General features: G+C 52.8%; 3 protein-coding genes across 3 annotated transcripts; all 3 read right to left on the reverse strand.

The window, feature by feature from the left end:
• Positions 1–1,982: 1,982 nt before the first annotated feature.
• LOC112238921 (FHF complex subunit HOOK interacting protein 1A-like) lies at positions 1,983–6,021 on the reverse strand. The gene is made up of 4 exons (XM_042298510.1): positions 5,476–6,021; positions 3,793–3,971; positions 3,599–3,719; positions 1,983–2,306 (listed from the first exon to the last, which is right to left on the reverse strand). Exons 1-4 carry the CDS (start codon positions 5,693–5,695, stop codon positions 2,095–2,097), a joined length of 732 nt encoding a protein of 243 aa, XP_042154444.1. The 5' UTR covers positions 5,696–6,021; the 3' UTR covers positions 1,983–2,094.
• Positions 6,022–6,273: 252 nt separating this feature from the next.
• Positions 6,274–8,360, reverse strand: LOC121839351 (FHF complex subunit HOOK interacting protein 1A-like; the record flags this gene model as incomplete). Its single annotated transcript, XM_042297823.1, has 3 exons — positions 8,284–8,360; positions 7,950–8,122; positions 6,274–6,917 (listed from the first exon to the last, which is right to left on the reverse strand). Coding segments are annotated over exons 1-3 (837 nt in total), but the record flags the coding sequence as incomplete, so codon positions are not given.
• Positions 8,361–19,463: 11,103 nt separating this feature from the next.
• Positions 19,464–24,864, reverse strand: LOC121839352 (FHF complex subunit HOOK interacting protein 1A-like). The gene is made up of 2 exons (XM_042297824.1): positions 24,621–24,864; positions 19,464–19,610 (listed from the first exon to the last, which is right to left on the reverse strand). The coding sequence occupies exons 1-2, from the start codon at positions 24,723–24,725 to the stop codon at positions 19,464–19,466; spliced, it is 252 nt and encodes an 83-aa protein (XP_042153758.1). The 5' UTR covers positions 24,726–24,864.
• Positions 24,865–25,067: the final 203 nt, after the last annotated feature.

The raw sequence follows: 25,067 nt of genomic DNA on the forward strand, positions 1-25,067 counted from the left end.
GTCCTCTATAGGTGAGTCAGGTGTGTTAATCTAGTCCTCTATAGGTGAGTCAGGTGTGTTAATCTCCTCTATAGGTGAGTCAGGTGTGTTAATCTCCTCTATAGGTGAGTCAGGTGTGTTAATCTAGTCCTCTATAGGTGAGTCAGGTGTGTTAATCTAGTCCTCTATAGGTGAGTCAGGTGTGTTAATCTCCTCTATAGGTGAGTCAGGTGTGTTAATCTATTCCTCTATAGGTGAGTCAGGTGTGTTAATCTCCTCTCTATAGGTGAGTCAGATGTGTTAATCTCCTCTATAGTGAGTCAGGTGTGTTAATCTCCTCTATAGGTGAGTCAGGTGTGTTAATCTAGTCCTCTATAGGTGAGTCAGGTGTGTTAATCTCCTCTATAGGTGAGTCAGGTGTGTTAATCTCCTCTATAGGTGAGTCAGGTGTGTTAATCTCCTCCTCTATAGGTGAGTCAGATGTGTTAATCTATTCCTCTATAGGTGAGTCAGGTGTGTTAATCTCCTCTATAGGTGAGTCAGGTGTGTTAATCTCTCTATAGGTGAGTCAGGTGTGTTAATCTCCTCTATAGGTGAGTCAGGTGTGTTAATCTATTCCTCTATAGGTGAGTCAGGTGTGTTAATCTAGTCCTCTATAGGTGAGTCAGGTGTGTTAATCTCCTCTATAAGTGTGTCAGGTGTGTTAATCTCCTCTATAGGTGAGTCAGGTGTGTTAATCTCCTCTATAGGTGAGTCAGGTGTGTTAATCTAGTCCTCTATAGGTGAGTCAGGTGTGTTAATCTCCTCTATAGGTGAGTCAGGTGTGTTAATCTCCTCCTCTATAGGTGAGTCAGGTGTGTTAATCTCCTCCTCTATAGGTGAGTCAAGTGTGTTATTCTCCTCTATAGGTGAGTCAGGTGTGTTAATCTCCTCTATAGGTGAGTCAGATGTGTTAATCTCCTCTATAGGTGAGTCAGGTGTGTTAATCTCTATAGGTGAGTCAGATGTGTTAATCTCCTCCTCTATAGGTGAGTCAGGTGTGTTAATCTCCTCTATAGGTGAGTCAGGTGTGTTAATCTAGTCCTCTATAGGTGAGTCAGGTGTGTTAATCTCCTCTATAGGTGAGTCAGGTGTGTTAATCTCCTCTATAGGTGAGTCAGGTGTGTTAATCTAGTCCTCTATAGGTGAGTCAGGTGTGTTAATCTAGTCCTCTATAGGTGAGTCAGGTGTGTTAATCTCCTCTATAGGTGAGTCAGGTGTGTTAATCTATTCCTCTATAGGTGAGTCAGGTGTGTTAATCTCCTCTACAGGTGAGTCAGATGTGTTAATCTCCTCTATAGGTGAGTCAGGTGTGTTAATCTATTCCTCTATAGGTGAGTCAGGTGTGTTAATCTAGTCCTCTATAGGTGAGTCAGGTGTGTTAATCTAGTCCTCTATAGGTGAGTCAGGTGTGTTAATCTATTCCTCTATAGGTGAGTCAGGTGTGTTAATCTCCTCTACAGGTGAGTCAGATGTGTTAATCTCCTCTATAGGTGAGTCAGGTGTGTTAATCTAGTCCTCTATAGGTGAGTCAGGTGTGTTAATCTATTCCTCTATAGGTGAGTCAGATGTGTTAATCTCCTCCTCTATAGGTGAGTCAGGTGTGTTAATCTATTCCTCTATAGGTGAGTCAGGTGTGTTAATCTCCTCTATAGGTGAGTCAGGTGTGTTAATCTATTCCTCTATAGGTGAGTCAGGTGTGTTAATCTCCTCTATAGGTGAGTCAGGTGTGTTAATCTCCTCTATAGGTGAGTCAGGTGTGTTAATCTCCTCTATAGGTGAGTCAGGTGTGTTAATCTAGTCCTCTATAGGTGAGTCGGGTGTGTTAATCTATTCCTCTATAGGTGAGTCAGGTGTGTTAATCTCCTCTATAGGTGAGTCAGGTGTGTTAATCTCCTCTATAGGTGAGTCAGGTGTGTTAATCTCCTCTATAGGTGAGTCAGGTGTGTTAATCTCCTCTATAGGTGAGTCAGATGTGTTAATCTATTCCTCTATAGGTGAGTCAGGTGTGTTAATCTCCTCTATAGGTGAGTCAGGTGTGTTAATCTCCTCTATCGGTGAGTCAGGTGTGTTAATCTAGTCCTCTATCGGTGAGTCAGGTACTATAGAGTGTTCCTGTGCGATGGCAGCTAACTCCTTTAAGAACTCTGCATATAGAACCGTAGCGAAGACTCTGTTCCTGGCCTGCGGAGGAATGTTGGGACATGGGGGGACGTTCTGCGTTATCTGCTGTGTTCCATTGGGTAGAACACTCTTCCTGTTATCACTATGGCTGTCCTGGAGGAACTCTGAGAGACAGAGAGAGAGGGAGAGAGAGAGAGACAGAGACAGAGGGAGAGAGAGAGACACAGAGGGAGGGAGAGACACAGAGGGAGAGAGAGACACAGAGGGAGAGAGAGACACAGAGGGAGAGAGAGACACAGAGGGAGAGAGAGACACAGAGGGAGAGAGAGACACAGAGGGAGAGAGAGACACAGAGGGAGAGAGAGACACAGAGGGAGAGAGAGACACAGAGGGAGAGAGAGACACAGAGGGAGAGAGAGACACAGAGGGAGAGAGAGACACAGAGGGAGAGAGAGACACAGAGGGAGAGAGAGACACAGAGAGAGAGAGAGACACAGAGGGAGAGAGAGAGACACAGGGGGAGGGAGGGAGAGAGAGAGAGAGAGGGAGAGAGAGAGGGAGAGAGACAGAGGGAGAGAAAGACAGAGGGTCAGAGTGTGTGTGTTGGATGGATGGTGGTAGGTGGGTGATGGGTGGGTGGGTGGGTGGATAATGGTGGGTGGGTGGGATGATGGTGGGTGGGTGGGTGGGTGGGTGGATGGATGATGGTGGGTGGGTGGATGGATGATGGTGGGTGGATGATGGTGGGTGGATGGATGATGGTGGGTGGATGGATGGATGATGGTGGGTGGGTGGATGGATGATGGAGGGTGGGTGGGTGGGTGGGTGATGGTGGGTGGATGGATGGATGATGGTGGATGGATGGATGGATGATGATGGTGGGTGGATGGATGGATGATGGTGGGTGGATGGATGGATGATGGTGGTGGGTGGATGGATGGATGATGGTGGGTGGATGGATGATGGTGGGTGGGTGGATGATGGTGGGTGGATGGATGATGATGGTGGGTGGATGGATGATGATGGTGGGTGGATGGATGGATGGATGATGGTGGGTGGATGGATGATGGTGGATGGATGATGGTGGGTGGATGGATGGATGATGGTGGGTGGATGGATGGATGGATGGATGATGGTGGATGGATGGATGGATGATAATGGTGGGTGGATGGATGATGATGGTGGATGGATGGATGGACGATGGTGGTGGGTGGATGGATGATGGTGGGTGGGTGGATGGATGATGGTGGATGGATGGATGGATGATGATGGTGGGTGGATGGATGATGATGGTGGGTGGATGGATGGATGATGGTGGGTGGATGGATGATGGTGGGTGGGTGGATGATGGTGGGTGGATGGATGATGATGGTGGGTGGATGGATGATGATGATGGTGGGTGGATGGATGGATGGATGATGGTGGGTGGGTGGATGGATGATGGATGGATCCTAACCTCTGAGTTTCAGTGCTTGGTCTCTAGCCAGTAGGTATCTCCACGCTTCTCTGACTGTAGCAGGAAACTCTGTCTGGTCCGTTGCGTACTTCTCTATCTGCACACGCACAGAGACCAGCACCTACACACACACCTCCATTAGATGCAATTTAACACACAAAATGACAGGGACACACAGACACCTCTGGTCCTACCTGGTATAGTGTGTGTACGTTGGGCGGTGGGTCAGTGTGCGTGTTCAGTAGGAACGCCCGGAGGAGAGGCTGGGGGTATTTGGCGAGCTGAGACAGGATCCCTGTAACTAGCAGGTTGACTGGAATAGGGTTCTCCAACAGGTTCTCCAACCGTGACAGCAGAACACTAATGAACGGGCCTGTGGAACCACACAACATAGAGCTATAAACTAGACAGTGACAGGAGAACTGCAGAACTCAGTGGGAGATTGAGGGAGCATTTGAATCCCGCTTCATTGATTAAAACTTAGAACCTTCAACATGCGAGCGGCACGAGAACCCTCGTCATTCTACAACCCTCGTTATTTTAGAACCCTCGTCATTTCACAACCCTCGTTATTTTAGAACCCTCGTCATTTCACAACCCTCGTTATTTTAGAACCCTCGTCATTCTACAACCCTCGTTATTTTAGAACCCTCGTCATTTCACAACCCTCGTTATTTTAGAACCCTCGTCATTCTACAACCCTCGTCATTTCACAACCCTCGTTATTTTAGAACCCTCGTCATTCTACAACCCTCGTTATTTTAGAACCCTCGTCATTCTACAACCCTCGTCATTTCACAACCCTCGTCATTTCACAAACCTCGTTATTTTAGAACCCTCGTCATTCTACAACCCTCGTTATTTTAGAACCCTCATCATTCTACAACCCTCGTCATTTCACAACCCTCGTTATTTTAGAACCCTCGTTATTTTAGAACCCTCGTTATTCTACAACCCTCGTCATTCTACAACCCTCGTCATTCTACAACCCTCGTCATTTCACAAACCTCGTTATTTTAGAACCCTCGTCATTCTACAACCCTCGTTATTTTAGAACCCTCATCATTCTACAACCCTCGTCATTCTACAGCCCTCCTTATTTTAGAACCCTCGTCATTCTACAACCCTCGTTATTTTAGAACCCTCGTCATTCTACAACCCTCGTTATTTTAGAACCCTCGTCATTCTACAACCCTCGTTATTTTAGAACCCTCGTCATTCTACAACCCTCGTTATTTTAGAACCCTCGTCATTCTACAACCCTCGTTATTTTAGAACCCTCGTCATTCTACAACCCTCGTTATTTTAGAACCCTCGTCATTCTACAACCCTCGTTATTTTAGAACCCTCGTCATTCTACAACCCTCGTTATTTTAGAAACCTTGTCATTCTACAACCCTCGTTATTTTAGAACCCTCGTCATTCTACAACCCTTGTTATTTTAGAACCCTCGTTATTTTAGAACCCTCGTCATTCTACAACCCTCGTTATTTTAGAACCCTCGTCATTCTACAACCCTCGTTATTTTACAACCCTCGTTATTTTAGAACCCTCGTCATTCTACAACCCTCGTTATTTTAGAACCCTCGTCATTCTACAACCCTCGTTATTTTAGAACCCTCGTCATTCTACAACCCTCGTTATTTTAGAACCCTCGTCATTCTACAACCCTCGTTATTTTAGAACCCTCGTCATTCTACAACTCTCGTTATTTTAGAACCCTCGTCATTCTACAACCCTCGTTATTTTAGAACCCTCGTCATTCTACAACCCTTGTTATTTTAGAACCCTCGTTATTTTAGAACCCTCGTCATTCTAAGGCCCTCAATATTCCACTTAGAGTTTGCATACAGGCATGACAGTTCTGTATATCTCACCAGTGAAGGGTATCCCATGTTTTCTGTCTTGGCTGTTGCTCGTCAGTTCTGGACTGTTCTCCGGTTCCAGATCGGCATCCTTCGGTTCCGGGGAGTCTGTAGAGAACACGCTAAAGTCCACCTCCTCCTCCTCTCCTCCCTGGGCCAGAGCCAACACACGCTTCCTGAACTCTGTGATGTCATCGGTGACGTCATCAGGCTCCGCCCCCAGCGAGCGCATGAGCTCCCGATACTGGGACAGGAAGCTGTCATCCACCGCCGAGGTCGTAACCGGGCTCACAGGATGATCAGCATCGGTTTTGTTACAGTCCTGCTGTTTCTCGCCTGGGTGTGTGTGGTTCTCTGAGGTGGTTCTCTCCTGGTGGTCTGCGGTTGTCAGGTCATTTGTCTGATTCACGGTCGTGGTCAGCGTCCTGTTGCAGTTGTGGTCCAAATGCGGTCCAGACGACTTGCGTTTACGGTCATCGTCGACCTCCTCATTGACTGTGTGGACCTCACAGCTCAGACCGTTACTGAGCAGCTGTGGTTGTGATCGCTTCTCCTCTCTCACCCCCTCTTCCTCTCTCACCCCCTCTTCCTCTCTCACCCCCTCTTCCTCTCTCACCCCCTCTTCCTCTCTCATCCCCTCTTTTCTCTCACCCCCTCTTCTTCTCTCACCCCCTCTTCCTCTCTCACCCCCTCTTCCTCTCTCACCCCCTCTTCCTCTCTCACCCCCTCTTTCTCTCTCACCCCCTCTTCCTCTCTCACCCCCTCTTCCTCTCTCACCCCCTCTTCCTCTCTCACCCCCTCTTCCTCTCTCACCCCCTCTTCCTCTCGTCTATGCGTTCCATGTCTGTAAACGAGCGAGGTAACAACTGGTTTCCTGGTCTGTGGAGTCCTGCGGTCAGGTTTGTATTCCACCTCGTCTTTCTGTGCTATGAGGTTATAGACCAACACATCGTCCTGAAAGTCTGACTCCTCTACGTAGGAGCCTTGGATCAACATTATGGCCGAACGTCTCATCTCCTGAATATGCTGAGGGGTTTCAATATGTACTGGGGGGGTAAGGGGGAGGGAGGAGGAGGGGAGGGCACTATCATCCCACTCATAACTATCATCCCACTCCAACTCAACCACACTCCCCCTCCCTCCGTCTCCCCCTCTATGTTGGTTTCCCATGGTTACAGGGGGGGAGGTGAGGGGAGGGCTGGGAGATGAAGTCCAGTTAAAGGTTTGATCCGTCTTCTCCTCTATCTCTTGCTCTCTCTCTTCCCCGTCTTCCTCCTCTCGAGCTGCAGGCTTTTCCCCGTCATAGGGACCAGACCAGACCAGACAGGCCTGGAGCGATGCAGCGATCCCAACTCTAGCATCCCAGAGGTACTGGAGATAGTTGACATTCATCAGGAGGTCTGTCCTGCAGATCCTGGAGTAACCAACACTGTCACCCTCTGACATGGGAACGTCTGAGGAGGAGGAGAAGAGGAGGAGAGGAGAAGAAGAGGAGGAGGAGAAGAAGAGGAGGAGAAGAGGAGGAGGAGAAGAAGAGGAGGAGAAGAGAGACAGGTCAGTGAAAGTGCAAGGTAGTGCTCTGTGTCAGTGTGGCTGTGTAGTGCTCTGTGTAGTGCTCTGTGTAGTGCTCTGTGTCAGCCTGGCTGTGTAGTGCTCTATGTAGTGCTCTGTGTCAGTATGGCTGTGTAGTGCTCTGTGTCAGCCTGGCTGTGTCAGCCTGGCTGTGTAGTGCTCTGTGTAGTGCTCTGTGTCAGGCTGTGGCTGTGTAGTGCTCTGTCAGCCTGGCTGTGTAGTGCTCTATGTAGTGCTCTGTGTCAGTGTGGCTGTGTAGTGCTCTGTGTCAGCCTGGCTGTGTAGTGCTCTGTAGTGCTCTGTGTCAGTGGCTGTGTAGTGCTCTGTGTCAGCCTGGCTGTGTAGTGCTCTGTGTAGTGCTCTGTGTCAGTGTGGCTGTGCTCTATGTGCTCTGTGTCAGCCTGGCTGTGTAGTGCTCTGTGTCAGCCTGGCTGTGTAGTGCTCTGTGTCAGCGTGGCTGTGTAGTGCTCTGTGTCAGCGTGGCTGTGTAGTGCTCTGTCATGTTTGAATCCTTCTTGACTCATGCGATGTGTGTGTGTGTGTGTGTGTGTGTGTGTGTGTGTGTGTGTGTGTGTGTGTGTGTGTGTTTTCGGTGTGTGTGTGTTCAGTGTGTGTCTCACCATTCCCCATGGCCCAGTGGATGTGTTGGGTGTGAGTGTGTGTGGTGTGGTGTGTGTGTGTGTGTGTTTTTCAGTGTGTGTGTGTTCAGTGTGTGTCTCACCATTCCCCATGGCCCAGTGGATGTGTTGGGTGTGAGTGTGTGTGGTGTGGTGTGTGTGTGAGTGTGTGTTTTCAGTGTGTGTGTGTGTGTGTGTGTGTGTGTGTGTGTGTGTGTGTGTGTGTGTGGTTTCAGTGTGTGTGTGTGTGTGTGTGTGTGTGTGTGTGTGAGTGTGTGTGTTCAGTGTGTGTCTCACCATTCCCCATGGCCCAGTGGATGTGTTGGGTGTGAGTGTGTACGGCTCCGAGGCGCAGGGGGCACCAGGAGGGAGTGAGGAAGAGGAATTTAACAGCTGATGAAGAGTAGGCATCTCTGTCCTTCAGAGAGCGGCGTTCTCTCACACACAGGTGTGTACACGGGATCAGATACCTGCAGAGAGAGAGGGGAGAAACACACGGACGCATGCACGTCAGAGGAGGCTGGTGGTGGGAGCTATATGAGGCTCATTGTAATGTCTGGAATGGATCACGTTGACACACACACACACACACTGAACACACACACACACACACACACACACACCTTCCTACCTGAGTATGAGCTGAAGCATGACGTCTTCACAGAACAGACCAATGAGAGTTCGGAACAAAGCCAGAGACACTGTACCTAACTATAACACACAGGGGTCAAAGATCAAACCACTGTACCTAACTATAACACACAGGGGTCAAAGATCAAACCACTGTACCTAACTATAACACACATGGGTCAAAGATCAAACCACTGTACCTAACTATAACACACAGGGGTCAAAGATCAAACCACTGTACCTAACTATAACACACAGGGGTCAAAGGTCAAAACACATTAAACCACTGTACCTAACTATAACACACAGGGGTCAAAGATCAAACCACATTAAACCACTGTACCTAACTATAACACACAGGGGTCAAAGGTCAAAACACATTAAACCACTGTACCTAACTATAACACACAGGGGTCAAAGGTCAAAACACATGAAATCAACATTTTAGTGATTAACAAAATTAATAAGAGAACAGAGTCTGCCTGTTTGTCTCTGTGTGTGTGTGTGTGTGTGTGTCTGTGTGTCTACCTCTAGAGACCAGTGTGTTACCTAGAAGGGTGTGTTACCTAAACCACTGTTACCTAGAAGGGTATAACCTGGAAGGGTCCTGGAAGGGTCAAAGACCAGTGTGTTACCTGGAACATTTTACCTGAGACCAGTTGTTACCTAGAAGGGTGTAACCTCTAGAATTAAATTAATAAGAGAACAGTGTGTTACCTGTTGTGTTACCTGGAAGTGTGTGTTACCTCTGAGACCAGTGTGTTACCTAGAAGGGTGTGTTACCTCTAGAGACCAGTGTGTTACCTAGAAGGGTGTGTTACCTGGAAGGGTGTGTTAACTGGAAGGGTGTGTTACCTCTAGAGACCAGTGTGTTACCTAGAAGGGTGTGTTACCTGGAAGGGTGTGTTACCTCTAGAGACCAGTGTGTTACCTAGAAGGGTGTGTTACCTCTAGAGACCAGTGTGTTACCTAGAAGGGTGTGTTACCTCTAGAGACCAGTGTGTTACCTAGAAGGGTGTGTTACCTGGAAGGGTGTGTTACCTCTAGAGACCAGTGTGTTACCTAGAAGGGTGTGTTACCTCTAGAGACCAGTGTGTTACCTAGAAGGGTGTGTTACCTGGAAGGGTGTGTTACCTGGAAGGGTGTGTTAACTCTGGACACCAGTGTGTCTAGGAGCTGGACGTTGTCGTGTGTGTGTAGCAGTATGAAGGAGAGGAAGGTCTGGAGGAGGGCGGGCTCTGACACCGAGCGGAGGAAGAGGTCCAGATACGCTGTAGTGGTCATCACCTCTTCTAGTGTACACTACAGCCAATCAGAGAACAGAGATATAGACACACACTACAGCCAATCAGAGAACAGAGATATAGACACACACTACAGCCAATCAGAGAACAGAGATACAGACACACACTACAGCCAATCAGAGAACAGAGATAGAGACACACACACACTACAGCCAATCAGAGAACAGAGATATAGACACACACACACTACAGCCAATCAGAGAACAGAGATATAGACACACACACACTACAGCCAATCAGAGAACAGAGATATAGACACACACTACAGACAATCAGAGAACAGAGATATAGACACACACACAGCAGCCAATCAGAGAACAGAGATATAGACACACACTACAGCCAATCAGAGAACAGAGATATAGATACACACTCACACAGCAGCCAATCAGAGAGCGGAGATATAGACACACACACACACAGCAGCCAGTTAGAAATGACTAATGAGAATTTATTTCAGGAGAAATTAGGAAGTTCATTGACCAATCAGAAATTATTAACAAAGGACTAGAGGAAGACAAATGAAATACTGTAACCAATTAGCATTAAGTAGACAGAACTACAGGAAGTTTGGAGACCAATGAGCATTGTTGAAACAGGACTACAGGAAGTAGGGTGACCAATCAGCATCAAGCAGACAGACTACAGGAATCAGCAGTAGTGTTTTTGACCTTGTGCAGAGCTGGAGCCAGTACAGGAACCAGGAAGCCATTGTAGATATATCCCAACAACTGACCTCTGATAGAGGGATGTCCAACCTGGGGGTGGGGGGTGAGATGGGGAAGGGGGTGAGATGGGGGAGGAAGGAGAGATGGGAGGGGGGAGATGGGGGGGTGAGATGGGGAAGGGGGTGAGATGGGGAGGGGAAGGAGAGATGGGAGGGGGAGATGGGGAGGAGAGATGGGGAAGGGGAGAGATGGGGAGATGGGGGAGGGGAAGGAGAGATGGAAGGGGGAATTGGGGACAAAGAGAGGGGAGGTAAGGGGGAGAAAGAGGGGGAGAGATGAGGGGAGGGAGAGAGAGATGGGGGAGGGGATGGGGAAGGGAGGGAGAAATGGGGAGAGGGAGGGAGAGATGGGGAGAGAGGCAGAGACAGATGGGGGAGGGGAGGGGAGAGAGAGATGGGGGAGGGGCGAGAGATAGGAGGAGGAAGATGCTTAGCTGTGTGTGTGTGTGTGTGTGTGTGTGTGTGTGTGTGTGTATGTGTGTGTGTGTGTGTGTGTGTGTGTGTGTGTGTGTGTGTGTGTGTGTGTGTGTGTGTGTGTGTATGTGTGTGTGTGTGTGTGTGTGTGGTGTGTGTGTGTGTGTCTGGTGTATATGGTGTGTGTGTGTGTGTGTATATGGTGTGTGTGTGTATATGGTGTGTGTGTGTGTGTGTGTGTATGGTGTGTGTGTGTGTGTGTGTATGTGTATATGGTGTGTGTGTGTGTGTGTGTGTATATGGTGTGTGTGTGTGTGTGTGTGTGTGTGTGTGTATATGGTGTGTGTGTGTGTGTGTGTGTGTGTGTATGTGTGTGTGGTGTGTGTGTGTGTGTGTGTGTGTGTGTGTGTGTGTATATGGTGTGTGTATATGGTGTGTGTGTATATGGTGTGTGTGTGTGTGTGTATGTGTGTGTGTGTGTGTGTGTGTGTGTGTGTGTGTGTGTGTGTATGTGTGTGATGTAACATAGGCCTCCGTGTGTTTGTCTCACCTTAATGACAGAGCAGCAGAACTGCAGAGAGTTCAGAAACTGGACCAAAGCCGGAACCTGCATCCAGAAGAAATCAAGTCAATGTCAGGTAGCCAGCCAGGTAGCCAGCTAGATAGCAGCCAGCCAGCCAGGCAGCCAGCAATCTAGCTAGGTAGCCAGCCAGCAATCTAGCTAGGTAGCCAGCCAGCCAGGTAGCCAGCTAGGTAGCAGCCAGGTATCCAGCCAGGTAGCCAGCTAGGTAGCAGCCAGGTAGCCAGCCAGGTAGCCAGCCAGGTAGCAGCCAGGTGCCAGCCAGGTAGCCAGCTAGGTGCAGCCAGGTAGCCAGCCAGGTAGCCAGCTGGTAGCAGCCAGGTAGCCCGCTGATAGCCAGCCAGGTAGCAGCCAGGTAGCCAGCTGGTAGCCAGCCAGGTAGCCAGCCAGGTAGCCAGCCAGCCAGGTAGCCAGCCAGCTAGCCAGCCAGCCAGCTAGGTAGCCAGCCAGGTAGCCAGCTAGGTAGCAGCCAGGTAGCAGCCAGGTAGCCAGCTAGGTAGCAGCCAGGTGGCCAGCCAGCCAGCCAGGTAGCCAGCCAGGTAGCCAGCTAGGTAGCCAGCCAGGTAGCCAGCTAGGTAGCCAGCTAGATAGCCAGCCAGGTAGCAGCCAGGTAGCTAGCCAGCTAGATAGCCAGCCAGGTAGCCAGCTAGATAGCCAGCCAGGTAGCCAGCTAGATATCCAGCCAGGTAGCCAGCCAGGTAGCCAGCTAGATATCCAGCCAGGTAGCCAGCCAGCCAGGTAGCCAGCTAGATAGCCAGGTAGCCAGCTAGATAGCCAGCTAGGTAGCAGCCAGCCAGGTAGCCAGCTAGGTAGCCAGCTAGATAGCAGCCAGCCAGCCAGCCAGGTAGCCAGCTAGGCAGCCAGCTAGGTAGCAGCCAGCCAGCCAGCTAGGTAGCAGCCAGCCAGGTAGCCAGCTAGGTAGCCAGCTGGGTAGCCAGCCAGGCAGCCAGGTAGCCAGCTAGGTAGCCAGGTAGCCAGCTAGGTAGCCAGCTATGTAGCCAGCCAGCTAGGTAGCTAGCTAGGTAGCCAGTCAGGCAGCCAGCAATCTAGCTAGGTAGCCAGCCAGGCAGCCAGCAATCTAGCTAGGTAGCCAGCCAGCCAGGTAGCCAGCTAGGTAGCCAGCCAGGCAGCCAGCTAGGTAGCCAGCCAGCCAGGTAGCCAGCTAGGTAGCCAGCTAGGTAGCCAGCTAGGTAGCCAGCTAAGTAGCCAGCTAGGTAGGCAGCTAGATAGCCAGCTAGGTAGCAGCCAGCCAGCCAGCCAGGTAGCCAGCTAGGCAGCCAGCTAGGTAGCCAGCCAGGTAGCCAGCTAGGTAGCCAGCCAGCCAGGTAGACAGCTAGGTAGCCAGCTAGGTAGCCAGCTAGGTAGCCAGCTAGTAGCCAGCTAGGTAGGCAGCTAGATAGCCAGCCAGGTAGCAGCCAGCCAGCCAGCCAGGTAGCCAGCTAGGCAGCCAGCTAGGTAGCCAGCCAGGTAGCCAGCTAGATAGCCAGCCAGGTAGCCAGCTAGATAGCCAGCCAGGTAGCCAGCTAGATAGCCAGCTAGGTAGCCAGCCAGGTAGCCAGCTAGATAGCCAGCTAGGTAGCAGCCAGCCAGCTAGATAGCAGCCAGCCAGCTAGGTACCCAGCTAGGTAGCCAGCCAGGTAGCCAGCTAGGTAGCCAGCCAGCCAGGTAGACAGCCAGGTAGCCAGCTAGGTAGCCAGCTAAGTAGCCAGCTAGGTAGGCAGCTAGATAGCCAGCTAGGTAGCAGCCAGCCAGCCAGGTAGCCAGCTAGGCAGCCAGCTAGGTAGCAGCCAGCCAGCCAGCCAGGTAGCCAGCTAGGCAGCCAGCTAGGTAGCAGCCAGCCAGCCAGCTAGGTAGCAGCCAGCCAGGTAGCCAGCTAGGTAGCGAGCTGGGTAGCCAGCCAGGCAGCCAGGTAGCCAGCTAGGTAGCCAGGTAGCCAGCTAGGTAGCCAGCTATGTAGCCAGCCAGCTAGGTAGCTAGCTAGGTAGCCAGTCAGGCAGCCAGCAATCTAGCTAGGTAGCCAGCCAGGCAGCCAGCAATCTAGCTAGGTAGCCAGCCAGCCAGGTAGCCAGCTAGGTAGCCAGCCAGGCAGCCAGCAATCTAGCTAGGTAGCCAGCCAGGCAGCCAGCAATCTAGCTAGGTATCCAGCCAGGCAGCCAGCTAGGTAGCCAGCTAGGTAGCCAGCCAGGAAGCCAGCAATCTAGCTAGGTAGCTAGCCAGGCAGCCAGCTAGGTAGCCAGCTAGGTAGCCAGCCAGGCAGCCAGCAATCTAGCTAGGTAGCCAGCCAGGCAGCCAGCAATCTAGCTAGGTAGCCAGCCAGGCAGCCAGCAATCTAGCTAGGTAGCCAGCTAGGTAACCAGCCAGGTAGCCAGCTAGGTAGCAAGCTAGGTAGCCAGCCAGGTAGCCAGCTAGGTAGCCAGCTAGGTAGCCAGCCAGGTAGCCAGTTAGGTAGCCAGCCATCTAGCTAGGTAGCCAGCCGGGCAGCCAGCTAGGTAGCCAGCTAGGTAGCCAGCCGGGCAGCCAGCAATCTACCTAGGTAGCCAGCCACGCAGCCAGAAATCTAGCTAGGTAGCCAGCCAGGCAGCCAGCAATCTAGCTAGGTAGCCAGCCAGGCAGCCAGCAATCTAGCTAGGTAGCCAGCTAGCCAGCCAGGTTGCCAGCCATGTAGCCAGCCCGGTAGCCATGTAGCCAGCCAGCAATCTAGCTAGGTAGCCAGCTAGCCAGCCAGGTTGCCAGCCATGTAGCCAGCCCGGTAGCCATGTAGCCAGCCAGCCAGGTAGGTAGCCAGCCAGCCAGGTAGGTAGGTAGCCAGCCAGCCAGCCAGGTAGGTAGCCAGCTAGCCAGGTAGCCAGTCAGGTAGCCAGCCAGGTAGGTAGCCAGCCAGCCAGGTAGGTAGCCAGCTAGCCAGGTAGCCAGTCAGGTAGCCAGCCAGTCAGGTAGCCATGTAGCCAGCCAGGTAGCCAGCTAGCAATGTAGCCAGCCAGCCAGCTAGCCATGTAGCCAGCCAGGTAGGTAGCCAGCCAGCCATCCAGGTAGCCAGCCAGCCAGGTAGGTAGCCAGCCAGCTAGCCAGGTAGCCAGCCAGCCAGCTAGCCAGGTAGCCAGCCAGGTATCCATGTAGCCTGCCAGCCAGGTAGCCAGCCATGTAGCCAGCCAGGCTGCCAGCCAGCTAGCCAGGTAGCCAGCCATGTAGCCAGCCAGCTAGCCAGGTAGCCAGCCAGGTATCCATGTAGCCTGCCAGCCAGATAGGTAGCCAGCTAGCCAGGTAGCCAGCCAGGTAACTAGCCAAGTAGCCAGTCAGGTAGCTTGTAAACAGATCTTATGCTTGATGACATTGTAAATAGATCATTGTCTGTCCAGGGGTTTAAATGATGATGTTTTTAATCTGTGAGATAAAATGATAAGAAATGTTCCAAACGGTATATTTACCTGTACCCAGTCAGCTCTCTCCAGACAGTGCCAGTCTTCACTGTACACCTGTAGCTTCGCAGGTAGAGACGAATACAAACCACTCAGACCTGTAGCCAGTACCTAGACACACACACACACACACAGTCATGAGCCAGGGACTTTTCAATGCTGGAATGAAATCCACTGCAGATTAGAGTTCACTGGAAGATCAGGATTTACAGAGAGGGGGGAGGGGGGTTGAAGCCTGTCATGGAATACATCCCCACGCAACTCTGCTTACTCACAACAACAACAAGAACAACTAATCAACAACCAAAAGACATCAACAACTAATCAACAACCAGAAAACAACAACAACAAAACCAGAAGACAACAACAACTGATCAACAACAACTGATCAACAACAGAACCAGAAAACACCAACAACAGAACCAGAAGACAACAACAACTAATCAACAACAGAACCAGAAGACAACAACAACTAATCAACAACAACTGATCAACAACAGAACCAGGAAACAACAACAACTAATCAACAACAGAACCAGGAAACAACAACAACTAATCAACAACAACTAATCAACAACAGAACCAGTAAACAACAACAACTAATCAACAACAACTAATCAACAACAGAGCCAGGAAACAACAACAACTAATCAACAACAGAACCAGTAAAAAACAACAACTAATCAACAACAACTAATCAACAACAGAGCCAGTAAACAACAACAACTAATCAACAATAGAACCAATAAACAACAACAACTAATCAACAATAGAACCAGTTGGAGTTATCAGGAGGCTAAGAGCGCCGAGGCGATCAACCAATCAGGTCACAGCGTCCTAATCCCCCATCTCTAGATTGAGGTCAGCTCCATGGGCTAAATCTGGTACAGTCACACACAGTTCCACCGGGAGAAAGTGGTTTTCTGATCTTTTTCACTGGTCTGATACTTACAAAAGCATGTGGACAACTCCTCTCTCTCCTCCCTCCTCTCTCCCTCCTCTCCTCCCTCCCTCCTCTCTCCTCTCTCTCTCTCCTCTCCTCTCCTCTCCTCTCCCTCCCTCCTCTCTCCTCTCCTCTCTCCTCCCTCCTCTCTCTCTCTTCTTTATCTCTCCCTTCTGTCACCCCGTATCCCCAATCTCCTCTCTCCTCTCTCCTCCCTCCTCTCTCCTCTCTCCTCTCTCCCCTCTCTCTCCTCCCTCCTCTCTCCTCTCTCCTCTCTCTCTCTCCATTGTAATCATATTAAGGCCTATTACATAAGGAGTAATGAGCTCAGCCTTTACCTCTCACTCACTGAGGGGAGGGGGAGGAGAGGGGAGGGGAAGGGGGTGGAGGGGAGGGGGAGGGGGAGGGGGGGAGGGGGTGAAGGAGAGGGTGGAGGGGGAGAAGAGAGGGGAGGAGCGGTCGAGGAGAGGGGGTGGAGGAGGAGAGGGGGGAGGGGGGTGGAGGGGGAGGGGGAGGAGAGAGGGGGGAGGGAGGTGGAGGGGAGAGGGGGAGGGGGGTGGAGGAGAGAGGGGGAGTGGAGGTGGAGGGGGGGGGGGAGGGGGGTGGAGAGAGAGGGGGGAGTGGAGGGCGAGGGGCGATAAAGATGAGTGACTACAAACTATGTGACAAACTCCCAGCAGTAGAGCTACGGTAACTACGGTAACCGGCTCACAGGACAGAAGTACGTGTTGTCTGTGATGTGTGTAGCGACTCTGGGGTTGTAGGTCGACAGCTGCATGATGAGCAGCAGAGCGTCCCGGGCCTGCTGTCCTACGCTGCCTTCCTGATGCGTGAAGGGGATCAGCAGGGAGAAGAGCAGGAAGTTGGCTGCCCCCTGGTCCTCACTGGTGTGGAAGAATAACTCTGAAGAGGAGGAAGAAGAAGAAGTCAGAAAACCACTTCATTGTCCATTTATCTTGCAGAAAACAGAACCAGAACCCACCTAACACTGAGGGGTCCTTAGCCAGCGCACCACACAGCTGGTTGAGCAGGAGCACCAACTCTGCTTCCACTGACCCTCCTCCTCCTCCTCTTCCTCCACTCCCAGCTCCAGCACAGGAAGATAACAGCATCATTAAGGGTCGTAGAACAGGTTTGTGGTGCAGGAGAGGCTGTCTGGCCTGAGACAGTAACATCTGGTACATCCTCAGCTGTTGCAGAGAGGGGAGAGAAGGGGAGTGTGGTGGTGAGGGGGGGCGGGGCATAGAGAGGAGAGATGGAGGGGGCCAGAGAGAGAAAGAGATGGAGGGGGCAGAGAGAGGAGAGATGGAGGGGGTCAGAGAGAGACAGATGGCGGGGGCCAGAGTGAGAGAGATGGAGGGGTCAGAGAGAGAGATGGAGGGGGTCAGAGAGAGACAGATGGCGGGGGCCATAGAGAGAGAGAGATGGAGGGGGCCAGAATGAGAGAGATGGAGGGGTCAAAGAGAGAGAGATGGAGGGGGCAGAGAGAGAGGATGGAGGGGGCCAGAGTGAGAGAGATGGAGGGTCAGAGAGAGAGAGATGGAGGGGGTCAGAGAGAGACAGATGGCGGGGGCCATAGAGAGAGAGATGGAGGGGGCCAGAGAGAGAGAGATGGAGGGGTCAGAGAGAGAGAGAGATGGAGGGGGCCAGAGAGAGAGAGATGGAGGGGTCAAAGAGAGAGAGATGGAGGGGGCCAGAATGAGAGAGATGGAGGGGTCAAAGAGAGAGAGATGGAGGGGGCAGAGAGAGAGAGAGATGGAGGGGGCCAGAATGAGAGAGATGGAGGGGTCAGAGAGAGAGAGATGGAGGGGGTCAGAGAGAGACAGATGGCGGGGGCCATAGAGAGAGAGAGATGGAGGGGGCCAGAGAGAGAGAGATGGAGGGGTCAGAGAGAGAGAGAGATGGAGGGGGCAGAGAGAGAGATGGAGGGGGCAGAGAGAGAGAGATGGACAGGGCAGAGAGAGAGATGGAGGGGGGCAGAGAGAGGTGGACAGGGCAGAGAGAGAGAGATGGACAGGGCAGAGAGAGAGAGATGGACAGGGCAGAGAGAGAGAGATGGAGGGGGCAGAGAGAGATGGAGGGGGCCAGAGAGAGAGAGATGGAGGGGGCAGAGAGAGAGAGATGGAGGGGGCAGAGAGAGAGAGAGATGGAGGGGCCAGAGAGAGAGAGATGGAGGGGCCAGAGAGAGAGATGGAGGGGGCAGAGAGAGAGAGATGGAGGGGTCAGAGAGAGAGAGATGGAGGGGTCAGATGGAGGGGGCCAGAGAGAGAGAGATGGAGGGGTCAGAGAGAGAGAGATGGAGTGGGCCAGACAGAGAGAGATGGAGGGGGCAGAGACAGAGAGATGGAGGGGGCAGAGAGAGAAAGAGATGAAGAGAGAGAGATGGAGGGGGCCAGAGAGAGAGAGATGGAGGGGTCAAAGAGAGAGAGATGGAGGGGGCCAGAATGAGAGAGATGGAGGGGTCAAAGAGAGAGAGATGGAGGGGGGGCAGAGAGAGAGAGAGATGGAGGGGGCCAGAATGAGAGAGATGGAGGGGTCAGAGAGAGAGAGATGGAGGGGGTCAGAGAGAGACAGATGGCGGGGGCCATGAGAGGATGGAGGGGGCCAGAGAGAGAGAGATGGAGGGGTCAGAGAGAGAGAGAGATGGAGGGGGCAGAGAGAGAGATGGAGGGGGCAGAGAGAGATGGACAGGGCAGAGAGAGAGATGGAGGGGGGGCAGAGAGAGGTGGACAGGGCAGAGAGAGAGAGATGGACAGGGCAGAGAGAGAGAGATGGACAGGGCAGAGAGAGAGGATGGGGGGGCAGAGAGAGAGAGATGGAGGGGCCAGAGAGAGAGAGATGGAGGGGGCAGAGAGAGAGAGATGGAGGGGGCAGAGAGAGAGAGATGGAGGGGCCAGAGAGAGAGAGATGGAGGGGGCCAGAGAGAGAGATGGAGGGGGCAGAGAGAGAGAGATGGAGGGGTCAGAGAGAGATGGAGGGGTCAGAGAGAGAGTGATGGAGGGGGCCAGAGAGAGAGATGGAGGGGTCAGAGAGAGAGAGATGGAGGGGCCAGACAGAGAGAGATGGAGGGGGCAGAGACAGAGAGATGGAGGGGGCAGAGAGAGAAAGAGATGAAGAGAGAGAGATGGAGGGGGCCAGAGAGTGAGAGATGGAGGGGGCAGATAGAGAGAGATGAAGAGAGAGAGATGGAGAGGGCCAGAGAGAGAGGGATAGAGGGGGCCAGAGAGAAAGAGATGGAGGGGGCCAGAGAGAGAGAGATGGAGGGGGGCAGAGAGAGATTGGGGATAAGCATTATCAATTACTCACCCTGTCACTAAAACAGTCAATAATACCCCTTCCAGGGTGGTTTTCCTCTTCATTGCTGTTTTTGGGGGTTTTAAGCTGGGCATCTATAAAGTACTTGATTGATTGATTGATAAATAACAGGTCAAAAAAAAAAAATCACTTGTTCCAGTTTCATATCGTCAGTGAAGTGTCGTCTCAGACTCCAGAGGAACAGTCTCTCCATCACGCCTTCTACAACCACAAACTCTAGGATGGCTCCCATCGCTCCTCCCTGGCCCGGCTCCTAAGGACGTCAAACACAATACTTCTGTCATTCAATTAACTCTGCTTTATGTTGTTCACTTTGTATTTTAACTGAAATGTTCTATTGTCTATATATCTGTGTACATCAGTCTCAACAGTATGACTGCCATGTTGGTAGCATGGAGGGGGAGCACAGAAATATCTCACATAGAATGGATCTACTGCTTATCAGATGTGGCTTTCAATGAGAATGACAGATCTATAAAAAGTTAACTTTCCTCCTCCATCAACAGGAACAGCATGTGTTCTACGTAGTTCTGTACCGCGCTGGCCTCGTCACCGGGGACAGGACCGAGACGAAGGTAGACACCGGACCGGCTATGGACAGGATCATGTTTCTCCAAGATCTTCACCACCTGAGAGGGGAGAGAGGAGGAGGGAGTGGGAGAGGGAGGAGAGAGAGAAAGTGGAAGGGAGAGAGAGAGGGGTAGGGGAGGGGAAGGGAAGGGAGAGAGAGAGGGGGAGGGGAAGGGAAGGGAGAGAGGGGTAGGGGAAGGGAAGGAGAGAGAGGGGTAGGGGGAGGAAGGGAGAGAGAGGGGGGTAGGGGAGGGGAAGGGAGAGAGGGGTAGGGGAGGGGAAGGGAGAGAGAGGTAGGGGAGGGAAAGGGAGAGAGAGAGGGGGTAGGGGAGGGAAGGGAGAGAGGAGGGGAAGGGAGAGAGAGAGAGGGGTAGGGGAGGGGAGAGAGAGAGGTAGGGGAGGGGGAGAGAGGGGTAGGGGAGGGAAGGTAGGGAGGGGAAGGGAGAGAGAGAGAGAGAGAGGGGGAGGGGAAGGGAGAGAGAGAGAGGGGGAGGGGAGGGGAGAGAGAAAGAGAGAGGGGGAAGAGAGGGGTAGGGAGGGAAGGGAGAGAGAGAGAGGGGGTAGGGGAGGGGAAGGGAGGGAGAGGGAAGGGGTAGGGGAAGGGAGGGGAAGGGAGGGAGAGAGAAAGAGGGAGGGGGAGGGAGAGAGAGAGGGGGTAGGGGTAGGGGAAGGAGGGGAAGGGAAGGGAGAGGAGAGGGGAGGGGAGGGAGGGAGAGAGAGAGGGGGTAGGGTAGGGGAAGGGAGGGGAAGGGAAGGGAGAGAGAGAGGAGGGGGAGGGAGAGAGAGAGGGGTAGGGTAGGGGAAGGGAGAAGGGAAGAGAGGGAGAGGGGGGGGGAAGGAGAGAGAGAGGGGTAGGGGAGGGGAAGGGAGAGAGAGAGGGGGAGGGGAGGGGAAGGGAGAGATAGAGGGGAGGGGGAGGGGAAGGGAGAGAGAGGTAGGGGTAGGGGAAGGGAGAGAGAGGGGGGAGGGGAGGGAAGGGAGAGAGAGAGGGGGAGGGGAAGGGAGAGAGAGAGGGGGAGGGGAGGGAGAGAGAGAGAGGGGAGGGGAAGGGAGAGAGAGAGGGGAGGGGAAGGGAGAGAGAGGGGGAGGGGAAGGGAGAGAGAGAGGGGAGGGGAAGGGAGAGAGAGAGAGGTACTGAACGGGTTGTTCTGGATTTATTCTTACGGTGTTTATTAGGTTGAATACACATGACTGGTGATTTCCCCCACAATTCAATTCAAATGTGTTTTCTAAACATACATATAGATTTCTGCTGCTGGTCAGTTTGTGAGACACACGGACAGACAGGCTGCCTCTGCCTGGGGAGGGAAACAGACAGGCTGCCTCTGCCTGGGGAGGGAAACAGACAGGCTGCCTCTGCCTGGGGAGGGAAACAGACAGGCTGCCTCTGCCTGGGGAGGGAAACAGACAGGCTGCCTCTGCCTGGGGAGGGAAACAGACAGGCTGCCTCTGCCTGGGGAGGGAAACAGACAGGCTGCCTCTGCCTGGGGAGGGAAACAGACAGGCTGCCTCTGCCTGGGGAGGGAAACAGACAGGCTGCCTCTGCCTGGGGAGGGAAACAGACAGGCTGCCTCTGCCTGGGGAGGGAAACAGACAGGCTGCCTCTGCCTGGGGAGGGAAACAGACAGGCTGCCTCTGCCTGGGGAGGGAAACAGACAGGCTGCCTCTGCCTGGGGAGGGAAACAGACAGGCTGCCTCTGCCTGGGGAGGGAAACAGACAGGCTGCCTCTGCCTGGGGAGGGAAACAGACAGGCTGCCTCTGCCTGGGGAGGGAAACAGACAGGCTGCCTCTGCCTGGGGAGGGAAACAGACAGGCTGCCTCTGCCTGGGGAGGGAAACAGACAGGCTGCCTCTGCCTGGGGAGGGAAACAGACAGGCTGCCTCTGCCTGGGGAGGGAAACAGGGCTGCCTGCCTGGGGAGGGAAACCAGGCTGCTGCCTGGGGAGGGAAACAGACAGGCTGCCTCTGCCTGGGGAGGGAAACAGACAGGCTGCTGCCTGGGGAGGGAAACAGACAGGCTGCCTGCCTGGGGAGGGAAACAGGCCTGCTGCCCCTGCCTGGGGAGGGAAACAGACAGGCTGCCTCTGCCTGGGGAGGGAAACAGACAGGCTGCCTCTGCCTGGGGAGGGAAACAGACAGGCTGCCTCTGCCTGGGGAGGGAAACAGACAGGCTGCCTCTGCCTGGGGAGGGAAACAGACAGGCTGCCTCTGCCTGGGGAGGGAAACAGACAGGCTGCCTCTGCCTGGGGAGGGAAACAGGCCTGCTGCCTCTGCCTGGGGAGGGAAACAGACAGGCTGGGGGGAGGGAAACAGACAGGCTGCCTCTGCCTGGGGAGGGAAACAGACAGGCTGCCTCTGCCTGGGGAGGGAAACAGACAGGCTGCCTCTGCCTGGGGAGGGAAACAGACAGGCTGCCTCTGCCTGGGGAGGAAACAGGCATGCTGCCTCTGCCTGGGAGGGAAACAGGCATGCTGCCTCTGCCTGGGGAAAACAGACAGGCTGCCTCTGCCTGGGGAGGGAAACAGACAGGCTGCCTCTGCCTGGGGAGGGAAACAGACAGGCTGCCTCTGCCTGGGGAGGGAAACAGACAGGCTGCCTCTGCCTGGGGAGGGAAACAGACAGGCTGCCTCTGCCTGGGGAGGGAAACAGACAGGCTGCCTCTGCCTGGGGAGGGAAACAGACAGGCTGCCTCTGCCTGGGGAGGGAAACAGACAGGCTGCCTCTGCCTGGGGAGGGAAACAGACAGGCTGCCTCTGCCTGGGGAGGGAAACAGACAGGCTGCCTGCCTGGGGAGGGAAACTGCCTGGGGAGGGAAACAGACAGGCTGCCCCTGCCTGGGGAGGGAAACAGACAGGCTGCCTCTGACTGGGGAGAGAAACAGGCATGCCTGCGCCACTGCCTGAGGTTCAGAGAAACAGGCCGGCCTGAACCTACTGCCTGGGGAGAGAAACAGGCATGCCTGAACCTACTTCCTGGGTTTCAGAGAAACAGGCCTGCCTGACCCTACTGCCTAGGGAAAGAAACAGGCCTGCCTGACCCTACTGCCTGGGGAAAGAAACAGGCCTGCCTGACCCTACTGCCTGGGGTTCAGAGAAACAGGCCTGCCTGAACCTACTGCCTGGGATTCAGAGAAACAGCCCTCCTCTAATTCTACTAATGTATAACACTAACAAAGTTAACTTTAAACTCTCCAAAATGAGCCCAATATAACCGTTACCAACTATCAGTCATTTTGAGAAATAGCGCTCACACACAAGATGCACATTCCTTACTTCACAATAGAAACATTCTTCATGTGAATAATATATGCTCTTCTATATCATTCTTATTGGTTATGAATTGACCATGTGACTTCTTCTTAATTTGTTACGAGTTATCTTCCAGAGTTACGGGAATGTTGAGAAGAAGAGAGAAGAGCTACCACTCTTTTATCTTTACAAGCCTTGTGCAACTTGTTTTCCCTTCTCAAACCACATCCTCTGAGGACCGGGGCCAAACCACGTCCTCTGAGGACCGGGGCCAAACCACATCCTCTGAGGACCGGGGCCAAACCACATCCTCTGAGGACCGGGGCCAAACCACGTCCTCTGAGGACCGGGGCCAAACCACGTCCTCTGAGGACTGGGGCCAAACCACGTCCTCTGAGGACCGGGGCCAAACCACATCCTCTGAGGACCAGGGCCAAACCACATCCTCTGGTATCAGGGTCAAACCACATCCTCTGAGGACCGGGAACAAACCACATCCTCTGGTATCAGGGTCAAACCACATCCTCTGAGGACCGGGGTCAAACCACATCCTCTGAGGACCGGGGCCAAACCACATCCTCTGGTATCAGGGTCAAACCACATCCTCTGAGGACCGGGGTCAAACCACATCCTCTGAGGACCGGGGCCAAACCACATCCTCTGAGGACCGGGGTCAAACCACATCCTCTGAGTATCAGGGTCAAACCACATCCTCTGAGGACCGGGGCCAAACCAAAAGCATAATTTGTGTCAGGGAGGATCCAATCATAAAATGAGGAATTGAGTAGTACTATGTAATGTAAAACCACAGAAAACCAGGAGCCATGTTGGGACAACATTTTCAAAACCATCCAATTTATCATGGTATATTATTGAGCGGGTAGGAAGACAGGTAGGTAGACAAGCAGATAGACAGACAGGCAGGTAGGAAGACAGGTAGGTAGACAGACAGGTAGACAGACAGACAGGTAGGAAGACAGGCAGGTAGGTAGCTAGACAGGCAGGTAGGTAGCTAGACAGGCAGGTAGGTAGCTAGACAGGCAGGTAGACAGACAGGTAGACAGGCAGGTAGGTAGACAGACAGACAGGTAGATAGACAGGCAGGTAGATAGACAGGCAGGTAGACAGACAGGCAGGCAGGCAGGCAGACAGACAGACAGACAGGCATGTACAGTACAGACAGACAAGTGTGTACAGGCAGGTAGACAGATAACCAGACAGGTAGACAGGCAGGTAGGTAGACAGACAGGTAGGTAGACAGACAGACAGACAGACAGACAGACAGACAGACAGACAGACAGACAGACAGACAGACAGACAGACAGACAGACAGACAGACAGACAGGTAGGTAGGTAGGTAGGTAGGTAGGTAGACAGACAGGCAGACAGGTAGACAGGCAGATAGACAGGCAGGTAGACAGACAGACAGGTAGGAAGACAGGCAGGTAGGTAGGTAGACAGACAGGTAGACAGACAGACAGACAGACAGACAGACAGACAGACAGACAGACAGACAGACAGACAGACAGACAGACAGACAGACAGACAGGCATGTACAGTACAGACAGGCAAGTGTGTACAGGCAGGTAGACAGATAACCAGACAGGTAGACAGGCAGGTAGACAGGCAGACAGACAGATAGGCAGGCAGACAGATAGACAGACAGACAGGCAGGCATGTACAGTACAGACAGACAAGTGGGTACAAGCAGGTAGACAGATAACCAGACAGGTATGTACAGACAGACAGACAGACAGACAGACAGACAGACAGACAGACAGACAGACAGACAGACAGTAAGACAGACAGGTGTGTATCTACCTGTGCCCAGTGGTTTCTGAAGACGATCATGCAGGTTTCTGGGTCCACCCCTTTCAGGGACAGTGACTTCTTCCTGTTTCCATTGGCAACCACAGAGGCCATCATCTTGACTGCTGGACAGGTTGGGCTAAACCATGTCTCGGTGTGGAGTAGGGTGGCAGGGTGGAAGTGGAGAGTGCAGAGGAGGTACTCCTCACTCTCCCCCCAGAATCAGCAACATCTCTGGTGCAGGTTGGCACATGGGGGGCCTGAGCACAGGAGAGAGAATCAGACGCAAAAACACAAACATTTATAACGTTGAGTAAGAAAATTTCTGTTTGTAATGTTTTGTCTGCTGAGAGAGATGCCCTAACATAAACGCTTGGTTTGCTTTCGCTGTAAAGCTTTTTTGAAATATGACACGCCAGGTGGATTAACAAGCTAAGCTGTGTTTTGCTCTTTTGCACT

This window comes from Oncorhynchus tshawytscha, linkage group LG15 (assembly GCF_018296145.1).
Source record: "Oncorhynchus tshawytscha isolate Ot180627B linkage group LG15, Otsh_v2.0, whole genome shotgun sequence".
NCBI classification, from domain to species: Eukaryota; Metazoa; Chordata; class Actinopteri; order Salmoniformes; family Salmonidae; genus Oncorhynchus; species Oncorhynchus tshawytscha.

Coding starts and splice junctions, on each gene's coding strand:
- LOC112238921 (XM_042298510.1), bottom strand. CDS start 5,695: ATGCGCTCGCTGGGGGCGGAGCCTGATGACGTCACCGATGACATCACA. Junction 3,972..5,475: donor ACATGGGATACCCTTCACTG/GTGAGATATACA, acceptor GTGGTTCCACAG/GCCCGTTCATTAGTGTTCTG. Junction 2,307..3,598: donor CCAAGCACTGAAACTCAGAG/GTTAGGATCCAT, acceptor TCTGTCTCTCAG/AGTTCCTCCAGGACAGCCAT.
- LOC121839352 (XM_042297824.1), bottom strand. CDS start 24,725: ATGATGGCCTCTGTGGTTGCCAATGGAAACAGGAAGAAGTCACTGTCC. Junction 19,611..24,620: donor TCAGAAACCACTGGGCACAG/GTAGATACACAC, acceptor CTCCCCTCTCAG/GTGGTGAAGATCTTGGAGAA.